Below are 14,870 nucleotides of genomic sequence, written 5' to 3' on the forward strand. Positions count from 1 at the left end.
CACTGTTGTATCCCCAGCTCCCAGTAGAGGAATGTGAACATACTAGCTATTTGGTAGATATTTGACTGATGAACAATGAAATAATCCCTAGAATACATTAAGTGCCGATACGTGATATACATAAGTGGATATAATTTGGATGGCTCTTCAGCTCCTTCCCTTTCTCCAGTTAGACCAGCCTTAACCTTGGGAGTCCAGCCTCTCTCAATGAGTTCAAACTCACAGGATTCTGAAGAAGATTTAAATCATGGCCCTGAAACCACAGTGCTAATTTTTAAGAGGTCTCTTCTGTCTTGAGACAAAGTTCCATCTACTGCCCTATTGGGGGTGAGTGCGGGCAAGATGAGTCAAAACTTCAGGAGGTTGTCCTGGGCTTGGATCATCGAAATGCAGGAGGAATGAACATCACTTCACGGTGCAGATGTCAAAAAGGTGTAGCCAGCTTGGGAGCAGGTGGCTGAGGAGAGAAGGATTCAGCTGTCGAAGGGCCAGTTTGAAGGCTGCCTAGGTCCTTAGGGGCTTGCATGCAGGAGACCTCTGCAGGAGCATGTGGTCCCTCTGGCCATGGTGTGGCCCTGAAGGGTTCCCGGGCCCCACAGCTAATGACAGCAGTTCTCTCTCTCATCCACTGTCCATTGTAGACTTGAGCTAGTGCCCACTGACGGTCTCCTTGCACCTGTAGGGGTCTATTTGCACTTGGAGCTGGAAGGGCAATGGAAAGGCAAGCCCATGTCTCTGATGAACTTTGCCTTCATCAGAGAGAGCTCAGCTGTCCTACAGGGATGCAGGGACCTTGCCACCACCACTGCCCACCCCCCTCAAGCCCCCACCCCCACCCCACCCCCCGCAAGACACGAGTACTACAGAAACACAAAGAACACCCGTTGTTTTAGAACACAAATACATAAATTTTTAATCTGCGAAAAATACAAAATGAAACCATGTACAAGTTATGTACAAACCCTTTTTACAAGACAAGAGAGTTATCACTGGTTGTTACAGATGACGGAGTTGGGTAGATCATTTCAGAGCACCAGCATTTATCCTCCCCTCCCATCCTGGTCAGTCAGAGTAATTAATCATAATCAGAATGCCGACAATCAAAAGTTTGAAAGACGGATGAATAAGCCACGCTCTTTTTCCTTCATGAACATGTAGGCTGACCTCTGTGTAAGTGTACTTTTTTTTTTCTTTGTCCACTGAAGAAACACCGAGTGCAGGTCTGGGTGTAAAAGTGGGGAAAGGTTTCTTTTCAGCATCTGGGTGGTGGGATGTGGGCCAGAAGTCTTAGGCAGGATGCGATTGTGCCACCTGGGAATGGAACATTTTTAATTAGGAGTTCCAGGCCGAGTTTGGTTTATGTCTGAAATGTTGCAGTTCTGGTCAAATGTGTCTCAAGCCGTACTTAGCGGAAGGAAGGGAAAGGGAACACGCCGCTCTGGGGCAGCAGGGCTTTGGTTTAGCGTGGAAGTGGGGCTCTGTCAACCTTGTTGGCAGGGATCCCTTCTCTGCTGGCTGCCTCTCACTTTGACCCTGAATCCCGTGTGAGGAAACTCTGCTTTGCTCTGGCAGGCGTGTGTCAGTGCCGTGTGTACTTTCTCATCTACGATTCTGAACAGCCAGCCCGGTAATGCTTCCTAAGGCAGGCCCACTGGAGAGCTTTGGTGTCACGTTTGTCCCTGTTCTACTGAATAGCTGGGTGGAGGAGAAGAAGCACAGATGTCCTTCTGTTGGATAGAAGGGGATAAACAGGCCAAAGGAAAACTTTTTAAACTTAAAATCTACCTAGAAATTAGAGTCTGTTTTCAATGGGCCAAAAAAAAGCCTCTCTCCTCCTGCTGCCTGTCCAGAAAAGCCACCAAAGCAAAGTGATTGTCATATTTGTTTTAAGAATGCTGAAACTGAAGCTTCCAGTGTGTGCATTGTTTGGGGGGCGGGTAGGGGAAGACTAATGGGGTGACATGAACAGGTAGAGGAAAGAAGAGGCCCAGCACCTCTTTTGAATCCTTCTCCAGGAAGATGTCGGTAGCCTAGAAGTCCTGCCGACCCTGCATTTCCCATGGCATCCAAAGTAACACATAGCAGCCAACTGATTGCCCAGCCTGAGCCAGGACTCATGACAGGCCCGGGGGATAAAGACAAATAAGCAAAGTTCTTGCCCTTATCAAGTGAGTGCTTTTACTGAGGAGTCATCATCTCCGGTACCCTTCATCTCCAACCTCATAAATGCCTCATCCTTTCTTTCTCAGAGTTTCCCTCTCTTGCTTGACATTTTCCTAGTTCTGGAGTAACCTAGATCTCCTATACCAAGAGTATCTACTTACGGTGTTCCTTCTAGCACCGATAAATATGGCTGTAGCCTTCTAAGAGTCTTTTAGGCCAGATGGCCTTCCCGACCTATGCTTCCTCCTTTGGAAGACTCAGTCACGCTCCGTACTTCACAAGTACCTCTGTGGGCCTGACTTCCAAATCCACAGGGATTGCTGGAAGCCTCTTCCCAGATCTACTTGTGCGCTCCTTTTGCCTGCAAGGCCTTCACTTATGGAAAGCTCTCAGCTTCTTCTGAATGAAGATTCTAGATTCTGAATGAATCTAATACAACATTGCTCTGGTGCCCGCATTTGCTGGCTCCCCTTCCTGTCTTCCTTTCTTCTTTCCCAATCCTCCACGTGGTTCTTCCCTTGGGGACCATAGTCACTGTTTCTTTCATAAGAACAGTTTCCAGAACCAGTCATTGCCCCAACACCTAATCCACACACCAGTCCTTACAACTAAACTTCTATAACAAGTATGATCCATGACACGTATCTGAGGAAGATAGGTGCTTCCTATGCTATTTTAGACTTGGAAAGTGCACCCTTGAGAACTCCATGCTGCTAAGAAAAACGTCTAGCTTTGCACATGCGCTCCTGATGACTTCCAGGAGAAACTGACATCTCAAAACTTTCAACCTAAAAAATGCACAGGCACTGGTTTCATCACTCTGTTTAAAACTTTTAGTGGCTTTCCATGGCTTTCTAAATCAAGTCTCAACCTCTTGGCTTGCCTCTTAAGACGGTTTATTTCCTAAGGTCTCATCTTAGATTTCTTCAGCTCCCCTGCAGGATTGTGTCACCAGAGACAAAATGGCCTTATGTATTGAAATCACATTCCCACCAATGAGCCATGGCCCATTAAGTCGCCTCTTCCTGGAAAACCTTCATTCTCTATATTTTTCTATAGCCATCTATTTCCCATTGAAATACCTCCAAAGCCCATCAAGCACTATATCACTCTGTATTCTTCCCAACAGATATAATTCAATGCAACCTCTCCTTCTTTTCCACCCAAAGCACTAACTCTTGCCACCACATACTTATACCTGGATGATGGTACTTGAAACTGCTGCTTATATCATTTTGTTTTTGTTCTTTCTTCCTAGCTCCTAGATGCATTCCTGGCTTGGCTTTTCTTTACATACTTAAGTCTCAGGTCCTTTCTCAAAAAATGAGGCAAAAAGGGAAGATTTGGTATAGAGAGTCTAACTCAACATTCCTCCCCTCAATCTAACCACATGAGGCTGTGGTATAATGCAGCCTCTAACTGGTGTTCTGCTAAAAGGTGGCTGTGTCAGGGCACACAGGCTCGTTTCCCTCATGTGTTCCAAGTGAGCTTGCCAGAGCAATGGCCAATTAGGCTCTGTAGTTCCTTGGGAAATAAAATTAAGGATAAAAGTATCCTCTGAACTGTCTTATTTTATGGCAATTAAAAAAAAATAAAAAGAACAACTGGTATCGCATGGGCAACAAGCAACTACAGCAGGCTTCACTTAAGAAAACAATATGGCCATGCTCATACAAACTGGCTGGAAATTGTTTTTAATTACTACTCTCTCATTAATAAACCCAAAAGGTCGTATCACCACTTTATATGACCATGGATTAAAGTGCCATATCATCTCTGTTGGATAGAAAAATGAATGCACTTTGGGAACATAGAGTGAGTAGGGGAGGGGCAGAAAGGAAATTTGCCAGATAAGTTATAAGTGAAATCTCAGCTCCCTTTGCTTTTTAAAGAGGCTGAGGCAAGGCCTAAATAGTAAAGTCTCTTTGAAGGACCACAGTTGTTTTACCACCATTCCAAAAGCCACAAAGAGGAACAGGATAGAGAATAGGCAGACCACAGGGACAGAAGAGATAATGGACAGGTTCTGCAATGGAACACTATGTCCAAGTTGAATGGATTTGCTTGGTCTCCTAACAGTAGGCTCACATTCAAATCAATTGGTTTGGTATTCTTTTTTTCTCCCTCTTCATACCTCTCTTCCTCCTTTTGTTCTTTCCTTCCTTTCTTTCTTTACTGAGGTTTTCATTGAAAATGAAGAATGATAGATCAAAATTATATAGGAATGTAAGTAATGAAGAAAGAGTGTACTAATGGAAGAAAGGAAATCAAATAAACAGGACAAGAAATGAAGTGAGAAGTTAGACGAGTTGCTTCCTAAAGCCCAGATCCACCTGTGGAAATAAAAATGAGGAAAAATGTCAGGAATCTGGGAGTCAGGAGACTCTAACTACATATTGAAAAGTGGAGATCTGGGTTAGAGATGAAGGGATTGACTGGAACTGAGCTTGGAGCCAAGAAAAAGGGCAAACAGGGCTGAGATGGAGACGTACACCATAGGAACACACAGAAAAATCTGACCCAATGTGACCCAAGAGAACCTGAATTTTGAAATTGCATTTTGAACCTAGGGAGACTCCAAAGTGCAAAGCAGAGGCATGAACCTAGCTTTCACGGGCCCAGGACAGAAACTGCACACCACTCTCAGGAGTATCACTTGGATGCTGCAGCAAGAGAACCATCATCCCAGCACAGGAGAAGATTGCTTCCAATGACTATTCCCACGCCCCTACTCCTAACCTAGCTTATGTCCTCCCAGATCTGAAAGACACCTTAGGACCATTTAGGTGAATCATTCTCATTTACAAATGAGGTCCTTGGGATTCCGAGGGTTTCAGGAACATTCTCAAAGTGCATAGCTAGTTATTTGCAGATATACCTCTTGAATGCTCATATTAAACCACCAGTAAGGAAGTTGCACTCTTTGACTTTCAGCATGAAAATAATCCCCAATTTTCTTCTGCTTTCTCAGTTTCCCCCCTTTTGTACCCTAACCAAATAGTTCTAATTCTCTGTTGTTTTAAGTCTTCAATTAAATTTTGTACAAAATACATCATAAGGTAACCCAAGCTTTGGAAGGAAAGAGCTCTGGGTGTTCCCCAACATGCCTTAGTCACATTTATATGTAAAGTATTTTATATTGGTTCAAGGTGATATTTTGAAATATATAATTGCCTGGATAAAAGTAAAAGTTTTCTTAATAAGAAAGATTATGGTGGTGATGATGTCTTTGTAAATAGGTGCTTTCTGATTTTTAAATACTGTCTTGATGAGTCTTTGATTCCCAAAGCACCCAAGAGTCTTTAGTTTGGATAAGGGCTTTCCTGGAACCCTAAAATGGGATAGGAGATCAGAGTCTTTCAAGACAGATGGTACCAATGATGACCATCATTGGTTTAAGTTTAATTTAGTCAGAAATATGGGTACTGGTCTATCACAGTGGGGTAAAATGATGACCTCTTCCCAGCCAGAGAGATCAACACATAGAAACTAATCAGGAAGCTCTAGGGTTGGCTTGAGCCTTTCTGTGGTCTTACAACCTTGTTCTCACATCACTTTTAACTTACCCAGCACCAGTTTTTGCCAAAGGAGCTACCAACCAATCATTTTGCATACTTCGTCAAAAAAAAAAAAAGCTTATTTTTATTTTCTGTCTCAGAACAATTTATTGTTGAATTGTTATTGAATTCGTTATCAAAACAGCATGAGCTCGGTCCTCTCCCATAGAGGAAAATAGATTCCTGCCAATTAGTTTTGGGGGTAGCACTTTGTTATAGGAAACCATCTTAGTTGTTTGATCAAAAGAAAAAAAGAAGTTATCTATCAACAATACTGAAATGGAAAGGAGGAAAGAGAAAAGAAAAAAGAAAAGTTTAGATTTAAATCTCTGGCCATGGTGGTCATGGAGTTTATACTTCTGTTTCAGACTGACTTAGTATGGAAAGATGCGTTTGAGAGGCACAGGACACTGTTTATCTAAGGGAAGATCATTTAGGTGGCCACCATCGCCTGCCAAGGTTACTAAACAGTTCCAACAAATTTGGAAATGGTTATCGGGAAGAAGAGTGAAGAAGAGTCCACCAGGGTTCATGAAGGAAAGAAGAGCGTGGATTGATGTGAATGTACTAAGGTGACCCCAATGCAAAATCATTATGTAGAAGAAGGCCTAGCTTTCAAGAAAGTTGTGAAATCCTAACAAGGGATTCACCCCACAAACCCGATTTACTTCTGTTGGAAACCAGGAAATGTTCATAAGCCTGAATATAGACTGCTGACGTCATTTTAGTCTGCTGTGTAGACTAGTGATTGGTTATAAGTAGTTTTTAAACAATCCAATTGGACATACATTATATTCACAATACTTTTATAGAGCTACTTCTACAAAATGTGACAACAGGGTAACCACAGTCTGACAAGTCACTTCAGGACGGCGCCTACAAGGCGGAAGCACAACTACATTGGCTCTGCAGGAAGTAGACAGAGGTGGAAGCTCATTTTGCCTACACTGGTAATTGGAGTATTTAGTGGACGTATGTTTTCATGGTGATTTCATTGCGTGGCTCTGATTTGATTTGCACTAATATACTAAGTGCCACAGGGTCATGGCCTAAAGAATTAATGGAATAGATATCATGGGACTTTGAGGGGTATTTTGGTAAGTTTGGTTTCTTCAAGTGTCCACAGTTTACATTTTCAAAGAAAAGAAAAATCACTATCACATCCATGCTTCTCCATAGACCCTGATGACTGTATAAAAGATTGATCATTTTTGAAGTTGAAAGATTTGCTAAATCGTTTGGAACGTAACAGTTGCCGGGACGACTGTACACCGAGCATGCAAGCCACAGCAGAGCTCTGAGACTTGGTAATTGTGTCTGATGGCTAGAAAATCTTTAAGCACAGTTGGAAGTGGCTGAGACATTTGATTTCACTGCTGGTCATTTTCAAAGGACTTTTCTAATAGTCTGTATTGAGGGCATTCATTGTTTTGCTGTTGTCGTTATTATGTTTTACACCGTTGCAGCAAGTTTGTGTGTTTTGTCCCAGCAACTAAAGGAAAGCCTGAAAAAAATAAAATCTGGGCAAAAGTAGTCTCCTTGACCGTGAAAATTTTCTGGCTTTTAAACAAAAACTCAGTGAGAAGAACGAATGCATTATCATATCCTATTGCTAAGTGAAACTATCCACTGGTGTTTACAAACTTTCAGGCTAAAAGCTCTGAGACCTGGGGAGTGGGGAGAAAAGTCCACCAGACCCTTACAGAGTTGAAATTACTGTGCTTGCGTGGGTGGTTTGGACATAGGAAATGAGAAGCATAACAGCATGGAGGAGTCCCCACCATTAGAACAACAAACAGAGCAGTATCTTGTGCGCATCTGGTCCTCAACTTTCACGTCCCAGGCGTGCTCACAACCCTCCTGGCATCGTTAGTTGGCTGGATAAACCTGATCTGGCAATTGTAGAAAAGCTGCAAGAAGGTCTTCCCTTTAAATATACGAACAAAAGGGTGAGAAAAACAGAATGAAAACTAAAACTACAAAAATATGACTTTCAACTGAGAAAATAAATAAGTTTCCATTTATTAAGAGCTGGTGTCGATGTAGCTAAAATACACACCCATCCAGGAAATTCACCTGCCCCCTTTTGTCTTCTTTTATGAATTTACTAAAATACATGTTTACATCATTGGACCATTTTAAAATTGTTTTAATAATCCATTTCCCTTCATTACAATTAACTGTGGTGGTGACCATCATTCTCCTCAAAGGAAAAGAGAAAAAGAAGAGAAATACGCATTAAGGAGTCTGGCCACTTACTCATTTTGATTTTGCATTGTTGAGATATAGGGAAGATATCTGACAATGAGAAAAAAAGAAAAAATATATTTTCTTTCTAATAAATAAAAATAATTTAAAATGCTAGAGGCTATACATGACTATTTTAGTACGTTCATTTATAAATGAAATCATTTTCTTTTCCAAAATACATGGAAGCAATATTCAAGGCAGACAAAGAGAAAGATCTGTCTACTTTATTTTTCTTGCAATTCTCGCTTATCCTAACGTTTCCACCAGTGATTCAGCATGTAAGAGGAAGAAAAGTCACATCACCATTTATGAAGTTTGTCAGGCTTTAAAAAAATAGTTCTGGTCTCCTGGGAGTCAACATTCATCTTCAACTTCTCTGATTGGTGGAATCAAGCTGCTTGTGGATTTATATTGGTTGATCTGGTTAGCCATGTGGGTACTCATGGGCTTGATTTGAATGTTTCTGGGATAGGCATTATCCGGTTCATCTGTAAACCATTTCTTTTCTGCTAAAGGGCAAAACGGATAGAGAACAAGAAGGAGAAATGAGAAGCTTAATTAGTCCTAGGGTAAAGCCTTTGGAAAGTTCATTGAAAAAAAAAAAAAAAGCAAAAATGTAATCGATAGAAGCTGACAGTGAATAGTTGCTAAGAGATAGTGCAGTGTAGGGAGAACCACAGGACCTGGGGCAGCTCTGCTGCCTGTGACAAGTGATGACCAATGCACCCATGGGCCTTGGAAGCCCCGTAGGTGGACCTCTCAAAACAAAGAGTGGTTGGAAGAGGAACTCCAGCAATGCTCTCTGGGGTTCCTTTAGTGGCCTGGAAAGCTTTGGTAGGAAGGAGATGCTGAATATACCAAATATTAGGTGTGAACACTGTGCCTGAAGAGAGACTTGCGTGTTCACTGATTTGAGTGGAACGTGAGGGACATTGTCCCTGACACAGAGCCAGCGATCTAGCGTCTTATGCAGGATCTCCTCCTCCCAACCTGTACTTGGCTTTTTTTTTTTCTTTTTTTTTTTTTTATAACAGACACACTTGGTTGTATCTCAATATACCACTCTTCTTTGTTTTTCTTTCTTTGTTTGTTTCTTTGTTTCTTTCTTTTCTTTTCTTTTTTTTTTTTTTTTTTGGCAGCCATTTTTGAGGGTCTTAAGCCCACAGATTTTGCTGGGCAATGAGACTAAAAATCAGAACAGTAACCAATATTTTAAGACGATTTTGAGATGGTTTTTATTTCAAGAAAGAAAACTCTGTGTTGGTAGAAAGTTATGAAAAGAATTCCCAGTGGCAGTATCTTAACCGACTATCATAACCCAAGCTGTTGACAAGGGAGCTCGACAAAGTCTTGGCATTTCATTTCCACCCTAAATACAGAGTTGCCTGAGAGAGAAGGCTGAGTCAGAGCGTTGGGGGGGGGGGGGTGAGTTAAGGGGGGGCAAGGAAAGGGCCTAGCATCCTCTCTGCACTTAAGTGCTATTTTACAGGGCTCAGGCCTTGCCCCTGCCTTTTTTCTAGGATTGAAACTTTCTGGGTAATCGGCCTCGTATACAGACATGAATAGACTGGGCAAATAGGACATTCTAATTTGGGAATCGTATTAGTGGCTTAGGAAAAGGAGAGAAAAAGGGGAAAAGCTTCCAGGCACACCCACTGCTCTAGAGACAATGGCCTCTTTTCTGCTATCAGAACAAGTCACAACTGCCTTGTCAGCGGTCCTGGACTGATACGTTCACAAAAATTGCTCACCTGGCTTGACACCTGGCTTGTGTGTGTGTGTGTGTGTGTGTGCGCGCGCGCGCGAGTCTGTCTGTCTGTCTGTCTGATAGGCTAATGATCTATAAATTCAGCATCTGCGATCAGCTTCACAACCGCTCTGCTTGTGTCTCCTCGAGGTGTACTCCGTTGCCGTGTCAAGTCTGAGCCCTCAGCCTAAACACCGTCGGGGGAGCTGGGGTGTCCTTGGTGAGAGCTGCTGGCCCACTACCCTTTGTTCAGCAGCTCAGTTTACACCCAGGACACTACTGTCTCTCGGATCATTCTCCACTCCCCTTTCTCCTGCTCTGGCTCTCTCACCTATTATAATTAAGTTCACTTTGATTTGAACAGATTGGACGATAGGAATTCATAATGCTACATCCTCACAGTGAAGCTAACTGATTAAGTGCTTTAAATTATTCCCCCTGACAGAATGATAAAGTTACAATCTGTTCTGAGATGATCTACAGCTTGCCAGACTCGTACAGCTTCTTTCTACATTCATTTATCTTTTTGTCAAGCGGAGTTTTTTTTTTTTTCCTAAGCTTCAATTCCATAGATCTTTTAAAGTCATCAGCACATCTGAATTATTAATGAGGCTTTAGAGGCAAGGCTCCTGATGGACTGGTTAAAAAAGGTTGTATAGAAATCCAGGACTGTGTACACATCAAAATAATTTCAGCTCCATTTAAAAAACCATTTAGTTCAAGTGTGACATAGATGAACCATTATGCATTTGTGGAAACCAATTTTTTGTGATCTACGATTAAACTAACCTTTCAGAGAGGAGTAGCGTGTGATGGTTATCATATTTTAAAAGCATTGCCAGGCCGCTGAAACAATTTCAAACTACGACTTTTTCCAGTGGTTTATGTGTAAGGATGATTTTCAGAAGAGCTGAACCAGGCGTCTGTGCTGTTTGCCTTAGCTGCCCTGGGTTTTGGCTGTGCCCCTGTGGGGACTGATTGTGCAAAGGGATTTAGTGCTAGGTTGGACATGCCAGGTTGGAAAGGAAACTGAACTCCGCTGATGGAAACGGGTAGGTCTTTTGGGCGAAAGACCTAAGACAGCTGCAATTTGCTGAAATTTTTACAACTGCTGCAGAGAATAATTGTTCAGAATTTAGTCTTTACAGTTCAATTCGAAGTTGGCATTTTGACCTTTCGCAGCAGAGAGAATATCAATTTCCTTCTGCTGTCAGTAAGAAAGAGAGCATTATTTCCCCGTTTAAGCTTCGTTCTCTCTTTCCTTCTATGCTTCTTGCCATAGAAGAAAATCTATGCAGAGTAGCACCTGTGTCTTGGCCATTCAGCTCCACACAAGAAGGAGCTGTGTTCAAGCACATCCTGGTGATGAGCTGAGGTTCTCGTTACGCCTGAGGAACAAGCTTTTTAATTTGGGCGCCTGGTCAGATATGAATATATATGTTGTTGGAGACTTGGTTGGGTAGGATGTCGAGGACGTGGAAATATGTTAATGCTCTGAGCACTCCGGTAAAATATCCAGGGGCAGAGGTATTTCACGGAGAGATTCTCCCAAAGGCCATCAGAGGAATGCACACTTTAACGGTCCACTTGTTTCAACAGAGAGTGTGCGGGGTATGATGAAGACACTTGGGTTTATGAATCTCACCTTCCAAAGAAGAAACTGGGCCAATGGGAGGCCACCCCATGGGCCATGAGGAAGAACACTCAGGGAAGGGATTCAAATGGATGCTGAAGTGGTCCAGAAAAAAATCCAGATCCCTGAGTTTATCTCCTCTCCCCACCTCATGCCACAGGCCAGAAAGAGATTTCCAGGAGCTTCGTTTTTGTCCCGAAGATGGGAAGGCGGGGGGATCTGGCTGTGAGGGCCTCCTTGCCGCCAGAGGAAAACCGCTCCAATGGGGGTCGTGTGTGACCCCCCGGATTCGGGAGGGGAGGCTTTGTGGTCTCTGGCAAGTGACTGGTAGGGCGAGATGCAACCTGGACGTGGAGCGCAAGATGCCTCTGAGGGACCTGGCACTGCCCGGGGGGGTGGGGGGCACGGATGGAGCCTGGCCGGGCCCTGAGCTGTGCGGCACTGGCCCACAGGGAGCTGGGGGCTGCCAATGGGGGCAGTGGCCCGGAGGGGGAGGTGGATCTGGGGACTCGCCTGGTGGCGGCTGGCTCCCAGCAGGCCACTACCTAACCAATCGCAGCTACGGATCTTCTGTCAAATGGGCTCGTGGGCAGATCTTCCTCCCGCTGTCACCTGGAGGGAAGGTGCTCAAGCAGGTGCAGCGCTAAGCACAGGCCCAGGCCCAGGTGCAGAAGTGCCCGCACTTTCAAAAGCCACTCTGCCACTTTCTGGCCGGTGGCTCTGAACAAATCTGTCCTGCAGATTCCTTGGAACAGAGGTGCAAGCTGCCCCATTCGGCGGAGCTGGGGGAGGACTGAATGAGTAGGTAAAGTGCTGGCAGGAGTCTGGCGCTAAGGAAGCGCTGGGTGTTAGCCTGTCCTATGACCTTAGCATTTACACGAGCACTCTCTGTACCCGAGGGCTACGTGTGGCTGCACACTGAGATCTAAGGAACATAAACCGGGGTGCTGGCCTGCAGAACGGGGAGCTTGGCATTAGAGATGACCCAGGAGGATTTGCTTGGGTTATCTGCATTGGAAGGAAAGGAGAGAAAGGGGTGGCCCTGCATTCTTTCTGAGGGGTCCAGGGTGCCTACCCTGCTGTGGGGCCTGTATCCTTACAGATACAGATATAGATAACGGCTTTGTGCTCAACAGGTGCCCTACCCCACCCATGGGCCCTCTGCGTCTTCCATCGCTACTTCCATTCCTGAGATAGAAGGGCCCAGGATAAGAGCTAGGACTTCCCCAAGCCACGAGGAGCCTGGAGGAGTGGGGCTGGGGGTGGGGGGGATGACCCCAGACCTGGGCTGTCCTGGCTGCCTGGGCACCTGCAAGCAGGGAAACAGGCTGCGCTGTGAAAACTGAGCCTCTCCGCTGGCTCTGTGGCTTGTCAGTACTGTGGGATTCAGCCTTTTCACCGAACTGCTCCCCAGAGAAGAGTGCATTAAAGGAGAGGCGAGAATACAGCAATGGTATTTGGAATAATTGGCCCTCCTCCTGCTGTCCCACAAGCTGAGGTTTAGAGAATGAAGGTTCCATTTGGAGAGACAACAGCTGAGGACAGGAAGCCCCAACCAGGAGCTGGAGCCTGCAAAGGTAATGCTGTCTGCTTTCCCAGCTCACCTTTCTGGGACGCAGTCTGGCGTTGGCCCTCTGCCCAGCAGACCCCAAGGCCCCCAGAGGGACCCCACCCATGCATACTGCCGTCTTCCCCCTCCGTGGGCAACGGACGGCTATTTCATAGACATAAAAACCATTCGCACCAGCAGCAAAGCAGCTTCCATTTATGAAAACTGACACTTATTTGCAATCGTCCATCATGACTCAATTTGCCTCTTTTAACCGAAAGTCTAATGCTGCCATTCGCTGGGCAGAGCAAACTGCCCCCTGCTCTGGGCCTTTTCTGGGGCCTTTGCCCAGCTGACACCCCGAGGACAGACTCTTCACTCTTTCCTTTCGGGTGGCAGGGGATAATCCCTCTCACCTCCCTTTACAATAGGTGCCATCTCCTGGTGGGAGACAGGCCACCGGCTTAGTGACAGGTGCCCACAGCCGCTTCTTCGTCGTGTTATGACAAAGCAGGGATGGGTTAAAGAAGCTGGCTGAGACACTGATTTTTACCCTGTCTTGCCCTGAAGTTTCCATACTTTCCTCTTTATCCTTCAGGAGCCTGTTGCTATAGGAACCTGTCAGGTTGATTTAATTGTCTCTGTTGGGATGCACACACCTTTAGGCTTTTCCCATGCTGAAGAAGATCCAGTCAAAGGTTTTTTCTGGTCATCTGAGATCTTGACAACGCTGGAGGGAGGCACAGTCTGTACCTCCGTCTCACCGGACTTCTAAGGCTACCCCCCTCCTCAGGAGCCCTGAGCCTAGCTCGAGAGAGCGCCAATGGCACAGCAGCATAGGGAAGCACCTAGAGGCACTCTTGGATCTTTTTTAAAGATAAGCCAAGGGAGTAAAGATAATTGATAACATGATGAAAGGTCTGAAAATATTTAAGTTCAAGATATTTCAAAAGATTTACTGGGCGTTTATTATAAGGTTCCGGGTCACAACCTGTAATATTCATACGGAATTTGAAACTTCTCCCAGTTGTGGTAGGACTCTATGTCCAAGGGTCCAGCTTTCTCTTTATCCATTTGAACTGGCTTCAGGAAGGCCCCTGGGTAGCAGTCCTTAGGGATGTTGATGATTTTACGATCATCCGAGCAAGTTGTTGAGGCTGAGAAGGCTTCACTACACCTCCTGGTCTACCCACTTACTTAAGGTTCAGCCCTTTCAAAACCTAAAGCAAATTGGATTGAATGGCTTACAAATTGCTTCTCTTCTAGAACGGTACAGATAATTGAGTTTCTAGCTGTTGCTCTTTTTAAATGCATATACTTTCTCTTCAAATAATTCTTTTGCTCTCAACCTTTACCTACTTCTTTCTTCTTTCTTTTTCTTTCTTCTTCTTTCTTTCTTTCTCTTTTTTCTTTCTTGCTTTCTCTCTCTCTTTCCTTCTTTTTTCTTTCTCTTTCCATTTCCTTCCTATTCTTTTATTTTTTCAGGGGAGCAGGAAGGGGAGAGACATAATGCGAGAACTTTGTGTGCTTCCTTCCTAAAAGAGGCTGAAAGGGGAATGGGGAAGTTTGGAGTCACATGGAAAACAAGGGAGGAGACTTTGTTCTATTGAGGGCAAGTAAAACATAGTAGTTTCAGCTAATGGAATAGAGGTCATAATGATTACCTTTTCATCATTGAATGTATCATTAGCCAAATGCTACAGTCAACTCTCAGTTGTGTGCCTAAAGTCCCGGGAAAATCCCAAAGTTTCATCTCATGTCACAGTCTGTTCCCACCCTGTTCCTGTCACAACATCATCTCATCAGAGCTGCTGACAGATTGTATATAAAACGCGTTTTGGCATCACTTCTCTCTATCTGCCCAATCTCTGGTTGGGATGTAACAAATGCCTGAAAGGCAGGCGGCAGGAGAGACTTGGATGACGCAGAGCCTGAGTCGTGAGGCCCCGGATAACCGGGCTTGCTCTAGGA

The 14,870-nt window shown here is 44.5% G+C and overlaps 1 protein-coding gene across 19 annotated transcripts in view; it reads right to left on the bottom strand.

Moving 5' to 3' along the window:
* Positions 1–884: 884 nt before the first annotated feature.
* KCNMA1 (potassium calcium-activated channel subfamily M alpha 1) overlaps positions 885–14,870 on the bottom strand; it is a 717,266-nt gene continuing 703,280 nt past the window's right edge. For 6 of the 19 annotated variants that reach the window (XM_077895128.1, XM_077895127.1, XM_077895126.1 and 3 more), the window contains one exon: positions 885–8,479. In XM_077895128.1, coding sequence (XP_077751254.1) covers positions 8,325–8,479 — 155 coding nt within the window. In that variant the 3' untranslated portion in view covers positions 885–8,324. The remainder of the gene's footprint in view (positions 8,480–14,870) is intronic. The other 13 variants (XM_077895134.1, XM_077895144.1, XM_077895136.1 and 10 more) reach the window with 3 other exon arrangements.

Source organism: Canis aureus, chromosome 4 (assembly GCF_053574225.1).
Source record: "Canis aureus isolate CA01 chromosome 4, VMU_Caureus_v.1.0, whole genome shotgun sequence".
Lineage (NCBI taxonomy): Eukaryota > Metazoa > Chordata > Mammalia > Carnivora > Canidae > Canis > Canis aureus.